The 13,294-nt window shown below is 47.2% G+C and overlaps 1 protein-coding gene across 3 annotated transcripts in view; it reads right to left on the bottom strand.

Annotated features, from left to right (window-relative positions):
• The window catches only part of tenm4 (teneurin transmembrane protein 4), a 969,538-nt gene that overhangs the window by 70,443 nt on the left and 885,801 nt on the right, over nucleotides 1–13,294 (bottom strand). For all 3 annotated transcript variants that reach the window (XM_070892063.1, XM_070892064.1, XM_070892065.1), the window contains one exon: nucleotides 2,563–3,440. In XM_070892063.1, coding sequence (XP_070748164.1) covers nucleotides 2,563–3,440 — 878 coding nt within the window. The remainder of the gene's footprint in view (nucleotides 1–2,562; nucleotides 3,441–13,294) is intronic.

Genomic DNA, 13,294 nt, shown 5'->3' with positions numbered 1-13,294 from the left:
TTAATAAGATCATGGCTGATCTGATCATGGACTCAGCTCCACTTCCCTGCCTGCCCTCCATAACCCATTATTCCCTTATTGCTCAAAAATCTATCTATCTCCACCTTAAATATATTCAATGACCCAGCATCCACAGCTCTCTGGGGCAAAGAATCCCATGGATTTACAACCCTCAGAGAAGAAATTCCTCCACATCTCAGTTTTAAATGGGCAGTCCCTTATTTTGAGACTATGGACCCTATTTTCCACTTGGATTTTTGGTGCCCGCACATGTTAACGTACAATGTTTTTGTGTATGTTTATGCCTGAAATATTTGAATTTGGCGCAGCACTCTCCGAAGTTAGTCTGGGGGTGGGGGGGCAGAGCTTCAAGTCTGTGCTAAAAACTCTCTGGGCATGCGCAAACAGCTGAAGTTGCCAGGGCAACCAGAGACACTGAAGCAAGCTGAAGCCCGCTCCCCCAAAAGGACTGCTACCCCACCGCTGTCAAAAGGACCACAAAGGACCTCACCCCCCCGCTGGAACTGTGGCCACCGCACCCCCTGCAGCTGGATCTGCTGCCACCACTCCACCTGCTCTCCCCACCCCTGGCTGGACCCGTTGGCTGCAATCCCGGGCCGAAAGGACTGCTTCCCACCGGCTGGACCCGCTGCAATTCCCGGCCCAATGGCCTTCCCGCTCCCAAACTTCAACTCGCAAGGGGAGCGGGACTGAGTGGTGGGCCATTTGGCCCAGGATTGCAGTGGGTCCAGCCTGTGGGAAGCAGTCCTTTCGGCTCGGGATTGCAGAGGGGGGAGCAATCCTTTCAGCCCGGACATCATCTTCCCTTGCTCCAAAAAGAGTTCACTATGAAAAAAAAAAGGTATTTTATCGTGTATTTTTATTGCCTCGCTCCTGTCCTCGTGCCCGCGTTTATTCCTTAAGTTAACATGTTTTTTTTTGCAGGGATTTTGGGCAGTGTGTGCCGCGCTGAAAAAAATCGGTTAAGTCCATAAAAACGGTGCCTGATCCCGTTTTGACTTGTGTCAGTGGCAAAAATGTTTTAAGTGCCGCACATGGTCAGTGCCACTGTCCAGACATTGGCGAAAGCTGCAAAGTGAGTATTTCACGCCAAAAAACGTTTGGATGCCAAAAAGCGGCGCACAATCGTGGCAATAATAGGGGCCTCTGTCCCTCAGTTTTAGTTTCCTCTATGAGTGGAAATATCCCCTCTGCATCCATCTTGTCGAGCCCCCTCATTATCTTATATGTTTCGATAAGATCACCTCTCATTCTTCTGAATTCCAATGTGTATAAGCCCAACCTACTCAACCTATCTTCATAAGTCAACCCCTTCATCTCTGGAATCAACCTAATGAACCTTCTCTGAACAGCCTCCAATGCAAGTATATCCTTCCTTAAATACAGAGACCAAAACTGTACAGCGTAAATCAAGAGTCACTGTGGAGCAAAGGAGGTAGCCCAAGGGTGATAGCATGACTTCTGAAGCTAATTAGGTGAGAAGAAGCAAGAAGTTACTCATTGGTAAATAATGAGAAGTTAGGTGCTGCAATTCATTATTTAGTAAATATATTGTTTCTTCATCCTTCGTTGATAATATCTAAACAACAAACTCAAACATTACTCAGAAAACATATCATCACCACCTACACCTCTCTCTTTCTATTGTATTCTTTCCCCACCTTCAAAGGTCAGGAGTTTCGACTATTTTCAGTGGGGCTGGATCAGCTGCTTTCTGATAACATTTCATATTGTAATTTTATGGATCCAATATTAACTCGTTAATCATTTGATAAAAAAAATAGGAATTACAAAATCAAAGTGCACGCGATCAGTCATCTTTACCCGCTTTGACATTATTAACTAGCTGCTTTCTCAGCTGTAATATCGCTTAATGAAAACTATATTTCTTGATTCTGCAAGATCTTTAAACAGGTCCTACAGCTTCTTAGTTTGAAAAGTTTATTTAAAATAACTTTTTTTAAACAGAGGCCATTCTTCGCACCAGCTGAATTGGTTGGAACTGTATGAAGGAAATCCCCACTGAAAATTCAGATTTAAATTTAGGAACTGTTTTACTACAAGACGAAAGTTAAGAATTAAAGTCTGGTTAATATCAAAAACTAGTCACATCAGGTCTCCACAGATATCAGTGGAAATGTTGTTTAAGTCATCAATGATCACAGGAACTCTGCATATCAGCATCTAAGTCAGCCTCAAATACCAACTCAATGATGTCTGGAAATCTCAGCGCCAGCTCGATACTGCCACATAGTGTGCTGGTACTGACTTTCCCTGGCTCATGTGTCTCCTGAGCGACATCAAGACTGGGCTGGATGACAATCTGTGAGATTTCCAGTGGAGTTGCTTGCTTAGGAGATCAGAGAAATGGCTCCCACCTGTGTGTGCTGATTAGAGGGAGAATCTTAGTAAAGGGAAATTAAATGATAAATAGACTCCTTTGCCACTTTCTGATGTTATATAGATTGAACAAAATTAGTATATATTGAAAATACCCACCAATACATATCTATTAAATATAAATAAAATATATATATTTACTCATAAAAGCTGGTCCATCCATTTTCATTACTTTTAGTTGCCATGAGACCAGTACTGCCATGATATGTCATCATAGCCAGTTCATGTCCCTGGGTAGACACACTCTTCAAAGCACTGTTTGTACCAATAGTCAGCCAGTAAACCTGTCCATCTGGCACTACAAGCCAGAGTGGCATTCCTGTGGCATCCCGTCGAATATTTAATAAGTTCCCATTATTGTCTTTGATTGTGCTGATGTCTCCATTCCCAGTGTAGGTGACATTATAAAGATAGTCTCCAGTGATGAGACTCTGGGTATACAGATGGCTACCATCGAGGGTAAATAAATACAGTTCTTGATCAATGGTTGAAGCAACTTCGTAGAGATTCTGAGAATTGAGGAATGGCCTGTTTTTCCAAACAAACCTAATACGGATGTTCCCAAGATCTGCTATGTACAGTTCCCCCTCAGGACATATTGCCAAGGATGAGGGGGCATTTAGTTTGGCATCCTTTGCATATCCATCATCACCTGAGTAACATTCACAGTTGGCATCGTTTTTGCAGTCACAACCAGTTGGTGCTCCAGCGACGAGCGATATTTCGCCATTTGTTGTGACTTGGCGCACGCGATTAATTTTCTTCTCGTCTGTTTCTGCTATATATAAGATTCCATTATGGGAAATAGAAATGGCACTGGCTGACTCCAGGGTTGAGTGCACCGCCACCTTGCTAAGCAGGAAATGATCAATTCCAGGCACTTGGCAGTGCATTGGGCGCCCAGCCACAATGCGAACTTGGTGATTTTCTGAAATCTGAAGTACCACATTGTTGTCCAGTACATAAAGGGAATTATCCATGGGATTCACTGCCAGATCAGTGGGCCATTCCAGACGTACCTGAGGGCAGAATGTTACAAAATCAATAGCTGGTATTAATATCTGACATAATTCTGAGAAATAGGACAGTAATATATATGATGGTGCTGAAATTTGTCATTCTCCTTCCAGAGATGTACGACTAACCAATTCTTTGTAATGAAGGTCCTAATAATGCTTGCGTTAAAGCAATGAGTTAATGATGAAATTATTCAGCAAATCTTTCTTGTTTTTTTTTAAAACAAACACAAGACCTAATTATATAAGTTATACTGGAAAATCATTGTATCATTTATGCATGACATGATCAAAAATGCAACGTGGTTCTTCTCTCTCTCTTCCCACCACCAATGCAGAATAGCACTTGAAGATTTTTCCATGAAGACATGAATCTATGAAAAGGAAAAGACAATTTAATTTCATCCCCATTGTGAATCTTGGATTTCTCCCTTTCTCAAAAGTTCCATGGTGCCAAGGTTACCATCAATGCTGGTTCATACCAGCCAACATCAGGAATACTTAAATATAAACACGAAATGCTAGAAATACTCAGCAGGCCAGAGGCTGCCTGACCTGCTGAGTACTTCCAGCATTTTCTGGTTATACCTGTACTTTAGATTTCCAGAATCTGCAGCATTTTGTCTTTCGGGATAGTCAACAGTGTCGATAATAATAGTAATCTTTAATAATCTTGGTAACATCTCAGTGAAAATCTACAACATACGCATGAGGGAGGCTGACGTTCTCCATTCTTTCACAAAATTCTCCAATTTCCATTCTTTTACATTGTTAAACAATAGAATTCACTGGTACAGCTTGAAATGCTTCTACTTTTGGCAGTCTACAGCTCGTGGCAGCTGAATAATTTCTATTATTTTGAGCCAACATTGTACATGGCTGATACAGACCCTGAAGCAGTTTACATATTAAGGCAATACAGGTTGAGCGTCCGAAATCCGAAAACCTTGGGACTGAGGCCGTTCCGGATTCTGGGTATTTCCGGATTTTGGAACGTCTTTGCCTGGTTCGAGGTAGCTGAGGTAAGGGGGAGAGAGGGGAGAGAGGGGAGAAGGGGGGGAGTCGGGGCCGGGGGGAAAAGGGAGGGAGCCGGGGCTGGGGGTAGAAGGGAGGGAGCCGGGGCTGGGGGTAGAAGGGGGGGAGCCGGGGCTGGGGTGTGATCAGGCCGCCGAGGGCCGGGGTGGGCAAAGTCGCGGCAAAATCGCGGCGGGCGAAGTCAGGCCGGAGGTCGGACCACCGAGGGCCGGGAAAAGGTCGGGCCGCCGAGGGCCGGAGCGAGGTAGGGCTGGGGCAAGGTCGGGCCGCCGAGGGCCAGGGCGAGGTAGGACTGCTGAGGACTGGGGCGAGGTCGGGCCGCCGAGGGCCGGGGCGAGGTAGGGCTGGGGCAAGGTCGGGCCGCCGAGGGCCAAGGCGAGGTAGGGCTGCTGAGGGCTGGGGCGAGGTCGGGCCGCCAAGGGCTGGAGCAAGGTAGGGCTGGGGCAATGTCGGGCCGCCGAGGGCCAGGGTGAGGTAGGGCTGCTGAGGGCTGGGGCGAGGTCGGACCACCGAGGGCCAGGTCGAGATAGGGCTGCTGAGGGCTGGGGTGAGGTCGGACCACCGAGGGCCAGGAAAAGGTCGGGCCGCCGAGGGCCGGAGCGAGGTAGGGCTGGGGCAAGGTCGGGCCGCCGAGGGCCGGGGCGAGGTAGGGCTGGGGCGAGGTCGGGCCGCCAAGGGCTGGAGCAAGGTAGGGCTGGGGCAATGTCGGGCCGCCGAGGGCCAGGGTGAGGTAGGGCTGCTGAGGGCTGGGGCGAGGTCGGACCACCGAGGGCCAGGGCGAGATAGGGCTGCTGAGGGCTGGGGCGAGGTCGGACCACCGAGGGCCAGGTCGAGATAGGGCTGCTGAGGGCTGGGGTGAGGTCGGACCACCGAGGGCCAGGGCGAGATAGGGCCGCCGAGGGCCGGGGCGAGATAGGGCCAGCGAGGGCCGGGGCGAGATAGGGCCGGGACAAGGTTGGGCCGCCGAGGGCCGGGGCGAAGTAGGGCCGCCGAGGTCGGGCCAGGGCGCGGTCAGGCTGCCGAGGGCCGGGGCGAGGCCGGGGTGGGCGAAGTCGGGCCACCGAGGCGGGGGGGGTCCGGATTTCAGAACATTTCCCGGTTTCCAGATGACCCCACCATGGATCGGCCCGGTATCCGGATTCTGGAACATTCCGAATTTTGGAACTCCGGATCTCGGACGCTGAACCTGTATTTCAGTCAGCGCCATTGGTCTGAAATTGTAAAGTTCAGTCAGGCTTGGACACCAGCACCTTAAATTTGTTTAAGAAAAATCTTCAATGAGAAAGAGAAATTCTGAGATAGAATTAATTAAAAATCTCACTCGGATATATCCTTAATAAAAGATTTTGTCTGCTCAAGAATGGGATTTGTGTAGAGATGATATGAATTTCCTGACAATTGCGAAATAACACCATAATAAATTAGGTACATACATCATGATGCAATATGTATAATTTCCCTAACACTTGCATTGACATCAGGAAGCAAATTTCTTTTTAAATAACTCGTGAATTTTCACTATTTAAAACCCATTTCCTATCAAAGCTGCCTTTTTAAAATTACATGGCCAATGGTTTCACAATACCGTTGAGATATAACTGAAAGGTTTTTTATTCTTCCAAATGATAAAACAATATTCTTGCCCCAATTAACATGGCAGATAGCCAACAATTGAGTGTTTTCAGTGTGCTTACCAAGATACAACTAACAAAAGCTGCATTTTCGTTGTAACTTTATTTACCCTTTCAGTGCCATTGTCATAACCTTGTGACTTTCATTGTCAGGTATAGCGCATTGCTAATTGCGTAAGGTGAGGAATAAGTGGAATGTCCTTAATTTGTCAGAAACATTACATTTGAAAGGGCTTTAAAATTAGATCCAGGTGTATAATATTTTGCTAAAACTTCCATAATACAATCCTGTAATAGCTCAATTGAAAAGTACATTGCCAAACATGGAACAAACTAGTGGCAACTGGGGCGCTGCAAATGGTCTCACTGTCCCCAGACTCGGGAGGAAGGAGAGGGTGGGAAATCAGTCAGGATACCCACTCTTGCCTGTTATTAAATGACTCCGACTGGGAAATGTGATTATGTTGACATAAATTGTTAGAATTAGGCTTGTCTGTGAAGCATCTATGGAAAATAACCAGCCAACATTTAGGGCTCAAGTTTCGGCCTGAGTTGCTCCTATTTTTTTGGAGCAACTAGTTTAGAATGGAGCAGCTTAGAAATTGCAATTCTCAGCATTTAATTTGCTCCAGTTCAAGTGAGTTAGAATAGTTTCATTGTAGATCAGATTTTTTTTCCCCAAAAGGGGGCGTGTCCAGCCACTTACGCCTGTTTTGCAAGTTTAGGCAGTGAAAACTTACTCCAAACTAACTTAGAATGGAGTAAGTGTAGATTTTTGAACGCTCAGAAAAACCTTGCCTACACTTATAAATCAGGCATAGAGAATGAGAGATGGGGGCGGGGGTAAGGGGGGTTTACAAACATTAAACACTTCACTTTTACAAATAAAGAGCCATCATCAATAATAAATGATAAATAAATCAATAAATCAACCAACAAAAATCAAAAAACATTTTTTTTTTAAATCAATAAATAAAAAATTAAGTTTCTACTCACTGACTGCAGCACCGGGAGCCCTCCAACAGCGTGCTGGGATGCCTCCACCCACCCCCGCCCCGTAGTGTCTCTCTCTCTGTCAGTGTCTCTGTGTTTCTGACAGCAAGGGGGAGGAGGGGGGGGGGGGGGAAGAGGAGCAGAGGAGGGGGAGGAAGGAGGGAGGAAGAGGACAGGGAGCGAGGGAGAGTAAGGGGGGAGGGAGGGAGAGAGGGGGGAGGGAGGGAGAGAGGGGGGAGGGAGGGAGGGGGGAGAGCGAGGGGGAGGGAGGAGGGAGAGGAGGGGGGAGAGGGAGAGAGGGGGAGAGGAGGGGGGAGAGGACGGGGGAGAGAGGAGGGGGGGAGAGGAGGGGGGGAGAGGAGGGGGGGAGAGGAGGGGGGGAGAGGAGGGGGGGAGAGGAGGGGGGGAGAGGAGGGGGGGAGAGGAGGGGGGGAGAGGAGGGGGGGAGAGGAGGGGGGGGAGAGGAGGGGGGGGAGAGGAGGGGGGGGAGAGGAGGGGGGGAGAGGAGGGGGGGAGAGGAGGGGGGGAGAGGAGGGGGAGGGGGAGAGGAGGGGGAAGGGTGGGGGGGAGAGGAGGGGGGGGGAAGAGGAGAGGGGGCGGAGGGGGGGGGAAGGAGCGGGAGCTAAATGGGAGGGAGGGAGTGGGGGGAGCGGGAGTAGGAGCTAAACGGGGGGGGGGGAGGGAAGGAGGCCCGAGTCGATCTTCACCCTGGCTGCCCATTCGGCCAGGGCTTGGGGCGCCGTGCTTCGAGCCACTCCCATACCGCCTCGGGGATGAGCAGCTACTGCACACGCGCGCACACTCTAGCGCGCACTGTTTTCAGCGCCAGGACCTGGCTCCGCCCTCCACACGTTCTGCTGCGCTGCGCCAAGGGCCTGGATCGGCCAGACTGTGGGGAGAATACCAAGGTAAATAATAGGCACCGTTTCTGTTCTAAAAAGTCGGCGCACCGCACAGAGATGTGCCATTCTAACCCTGAGGGCAAACTTGGACCCTTACTGTCTAGATTCCTCATGAAGAACTTAGGCAATGTGCAGGAGAGGAAGGCGGCTCACACCTGTGGCATGGTACCCCAGCAAGAATCAGTGATCTCAGGCGATGAGGAAATGAAATTTAAAAATACCGCAATGATTGATAGCCCAAACCCGTCCGATATTACTTTCCATTGAAGTCAACGCAGAGTAATAACGGACAGGATGTAAAACTGGTGTTCCACCTGATCCCGTGGATTTTCCACCTGGCGAGTTAAGTTAAAATTACCCTCATAGCATCTGGACTACTAGTAGGGTTTCCAGCTCTGGTTGGATCACATGACCTCCTGCATCCAATCACCCCACCTGGCCAATCAGCCTTTTTTTTCTCATCTCCGATTTTTTAATACAGTTGCAACCGTCGAATCCGGAATTCCAAAAACCAGACATTTCGTCAAGCGGCGAGCAGCGGAGGATTGGCGGGCGGCGAGATCTGAAATCCAGCAAAACCCAAAATCCGGCACGGATTTGGTCCACGGCGAGGTCCGAAATCTGGCAAAACTCGAAATCCGGCACGGATTTGGACCCGAGGATTTCGGATTTCAGACTATTGATTTTTTTGTTTGAAATCCGGAAATTCCCTAAAACTAGCATGGACTCAATCGCGAGGATTCCGGATTTCAGACGTTTAACCTGTAACTAATAAACGAAAGTGTTCAAAGAAAATGAAAAAAACACAATTTTTTTTAGTGCCCCAATGATTTTTCCCCAGGTTGCTCGCAACACCATCCAGGAGATTAATCTTAAATTCCTAGAAGGTGCAGGACAATCCTTGAGGTTGGCAAACCTAGCTGCTATGTGAGGTAGGCACTTGTAGAGGATTAACAAACTGCAACAACTTAGTTTTAGTCGACTGCATTTTGTTTGAAAGTCAAATGTTTTGTAACTGCAACAATCAAAGAAAATAGCGAACAGTTTGATTGAGGAGAATTGGAAGGAAATCAGGAGGAAATATTTTGGGCTGTAAATAAAAAAGGACTGAGTTTTCATATTCTATTTACTCAGCAGAGCTATTCATTTGTCAAGTGTTCACTTAAACAGAACTGACTGTATTATGATGTGAGCCAAGAAAAATTCACTGTTCCTAACAAAAAGCTTTGAAGCTTTTAACCCTCGAGGCTCAAAAGGAATTTACGTTCTAGTCGAACCTTACGAAGTAAAGAGCATGAGCAACTGTGAGGAAATCTTAAACACGATGTAAAGTCAGCGCAAAAAAATGGTATGCATAATGAAGGTACATTGGGTCTTCAACATTTCCGATCATTGATTAGAACAAACATTATATGTAGATTCTGCAATAATGCAAAAGCGGTACAACAATCTTAGCACAAAGTCCTTGCAACTGTTTATTCAGTACTTCAGTACCCTGTGGTACATGGCTCTGATGAAAAATGATTGTAAGGGACCAGCATAGCAGTGTCTTGTGTGCTGGAAGACAATGGGCTGAAATTTAACACCCAAAATGGGTGGGTTGGGTCAGGTCAGATGTTAAAATTAAAAAAAATGTGAAACCTGACCCCAACCCACCTACCTTCCGGGTTTAACAAGGGATGGGCAGCCAACCCGTTCCCAGGAGTCGGGTTGGGAATTCAAATATTTTAATGAAACTGGCAGCATCAGATTTAACCTGCGTTCCAGGTTTAACAGTGGCCGGTCGGGTGTCCCAGGCCTCGGGAAACCCAGCAACTGAAGGGAGGAGAGGACAGCCTAGGGAAGAAGGTAAAATGCCTTTTGCAGCACTGCTTGTTGGTCAGGAGGAGCCCTGTTCCCCCAAACTCCTCCTCCATCAAATACCTCCCATCTCCTCCCCCATCAGATACCCCTCCCATACAAAGATTGAGGATCAGAGCTACCTGCTCCTGTGGTCTGCTCAGGAGTTTTCCCTACTCGAATGGATGGCAAACCTGTCAAATCAGGCTGACTTTTCGGCGAGGAACCCGATAGAGAAAAGGCGCATGCTGTGGAATTAAAATTCGGACCTCCAGGTTTCCCAGCTGAAACTCCCCCCCCCCCCACCCCCTCCCCTCGGCTACACAACCCACCTCTGTTAATATCCAGGCCAATGTACTAGTTTAGAGAGCCCAGTTGATGGATTATAAGGTTCATGTAGGACACTGGGCATGCTTCTATTACATAGAGAAATGATTGCATGCTGCACTGTGAAATCCAGGGCTATTTGCTCACTTTCCTTTCTTCCATTCTCCCTCACTCCTTCCCTTCAATGTTATATTTAGAAAATTAGTTATTCCTGGAGATTCTTTGGAGTCATTTAAATCCCGCTGGCCTTCCCTGCAAAGGGAGGAATTATTTAAAGTATATTAACATATGATTGATTGATTAAGGGCCTGCAGCAATTGCCTATTAGCATAAAGTCGCCGGCTACGAAAAGATATAGCGGAGAAATGCTTGAAATCCGAAAATATTTAATCAAAAACAAGAGGTTTCAATTTGTCCCGTTCTGCGGTAAATTATGTAAAATTGTGACTTAATTTTGTTCCAAACTTGCATACCTCTAATCCCTATGGTGCAGGAATTGTCAACTGCTTTCGTTGCCTGTTTCTAATTATTTCTCACTTGGAGAGGTGCTGAATCACTAGGATTTATTTATTTTTTCTTGGGCAATTTTCTTGCTTCATTTTTTTCTCCCCCTCTTTCCCACCTCGAAGCCATTGACTCCTTTTTTGACTCCTTGTTATGGTGCCATTTAATGGACATTGGCTGCTTCCCTGGTACCTCGTCCAAGTAGCCATGAAAGTGTGTATCAAGGGGTTAGAATAAGGGGTCAGCCATTTAGGAGTGAGATGGGGAGAAATTTCTTCACTCAAAGGGCAGTGACTCTTTTGAATTCTCTACCCCAGAGGACTATGGCTGCTCAGTCTTTGAGCATATACAAGGCTGAGATCGTTAGATTTTTGTGTATTAAGGGAACCAAGGGATATGGGGATAGTGCAGGAAGGTGATGTTGGGGTCAGGGATCAGCCACGATCTTACTGGGTGGCAGGGCAGGCTCGAGGGGTGGAATACTCCTGCTGCTGCTCCTATTTCTTATGTTCGTAACAGTAGAGTACACCACAGCTGGGTTTGAACTAGTCGACTTCCAGCCAGTAAGAATGGTAAGTGATTAGGAATAGGAGTAGGCCCCTTGAGCCTTTTCCTCCATTCAGTGAGATCGTGGCTGGTCTGCATCTTGACTCCATCCCAACTGCCTATGCTCCATGTCCTTTTATACCATTGTCTAGCAAAAATCAATCTCGGATTTAAAATTATTAATTGAGCCCTAACATCTACAGCTTTTTGTGGTAGAGAGTTCCACACTTCTACCACCCTTTGCATGAAGAAGTGTTTTCTAACTTCTCTCCTGAATGGCCTAAGGTTTTGTCCCCTTTTCCTAGACTCCCCCCACCAGTGGAAAAAGTTTCTCTCTATCTACCTGATCATTTCCTTTCAAAATCCTAAAAGCCTCAAACAAAACGCCCCTTAACCTTCTATAATCCAGAGAATACAAGCCTAGTTTATGTAATCTCTCCTCATTGTTTCAGCCTCGGAGTCCTGGTAACTGTCTGGTGAACATTCAGGATTGGAAACCCTGACTGATTTTCCCCTCCCTAATTTGGGGGCACTCAGGCCAACTGTAGTTGCCCCTGCTGAGATCCATTAGGTACCTGGAAGCTTCCTAGTCTGGCTCAGCCAGCCATTGGGAAAACTCACCGAGCTGGAATGACCTATGTAATCTTCCTATACTACCTGAGTTCGGGGCCCAGGAGAGGCGTGAGTTCTGGCCCAGAAGAGGCGAGGGCCCAGGGGCAGCACGGGCCAGCCCACACTGCGATATGTGTGTGCATTAGGTCCATGCAACAGAGCAGATCTCCAGTCGTCTTGGGTAATCCTTGCCACTGGACCAAGACCTAGCTCTGTCAAGCCCGTGTGGTGGCTGGTGTGCAACGGCCACCACACGTTAAAAAAATCCACACACAGGCATCTTCCACCCTTCAACATGTAGCTCGAAACCTGGAATATTAGGTCCTTCATTGAAACACCTGTGAACTCATCGCTTTTTGGCGTGGAAGCAAGTCATCCTCGCTTCGAGGGACCATCTATGATGATGATCTGAGGCAGACTCTTTCCTAGCCCACTGGATTAATTGTAGCAAATTACAGTGAAGGTTTGATAAAAAATAAATGAACATTGTATAATGAATAGTCACCAATGCAAAATGAACCTTGAAGCTATAGAGTCAAAACAGTTTTTAGTTCCCTTGTGCACGACCTGAGGTACCAGTGGCACTGTCGCAAACAAGAAATTGAGTTTGGTGATTGCTAATAGATTTTGGAGCTGCCTCGTTTTTGGAATGCAACTCCAAATCCAATGCTCCAAAGGGTTTTATGGTTAATTTTCCCCAGCTGTCACATCAGAGTGAGTTATTTAAATTGTTTTTATCTTAAAACTATCTTGCAATCAGACAACTGTGTTATTGGAGCTGCAGTCATTACATTAACCTATTTCTAAAATTCTGAATGTTTTGTGGCGGAGGAGCGACGAGAGATTGTGGCAGAGATGCGGCGAATATTTATGGCGGAGGAGCAGCGAGAGATCGTGGCGTAGCAAATGAGGGTACAGGGCCCAGAAGAGCCGAGGGCCCAGGGGCAGCACGGGCCAGCCCACACTGCGATATGTGTGCGCACTAGGTCCGTGCAGCAGAGCAGGTCTCCAGTCGTCCTGGTTAACCCTTGCTACTGGATAAAGGCCTAGCTCTGTCAAGCCCGTGTGGTGGCTGATGTGCAATGGTCACCACACATTAAAAAAAATCCACACACAGGCATCTTCTGCCCCTGGAGTTCAGACTGGAATATCGGGTCCTTCATTGAAACATCTGCAAACTCATCCCTTTTGGTGTGGAAGCAAGTCATCCTCGTTCGAGGGACGGCCTATGAATTAAACTAGAGCTAAAGGGCAAACAAAAGGTTAGTAAACTAAGCCCAAATTCACCTCTGGCAAAAAAAGGAAAGGTGAGAAGATGGAAAAGCTACATTGTGCCATGTAATTGTCATCCTCTTGTGCTCTCACTGTTTCCAATAAAAGAAACCTACTGACACAATCTCTCCAGGATGAGACAAATGCAACAAATCGGAGCAGAGTTTGTTAGGCTTACACACCATTTCAGTGCTGT

This window comes from Pristiophorus japonicus, chromosome 10 (genome assembly GCF_044704955.1).
Source record: "Pristiophorus japonicus isolate sPriJap1 chromosome 10, sPriJap1.hap1, whole genome shotgun sequence".
Lineage (NCBI taxonomy): Eukaryota > Metazoa > Chordata > Chondrichthyes > Pristiophoridae > Pristiophorus > Pristiophorus japonicus.
This window is presented reverse-complemented; position numbering and strand designations above follow the sequence as displayed.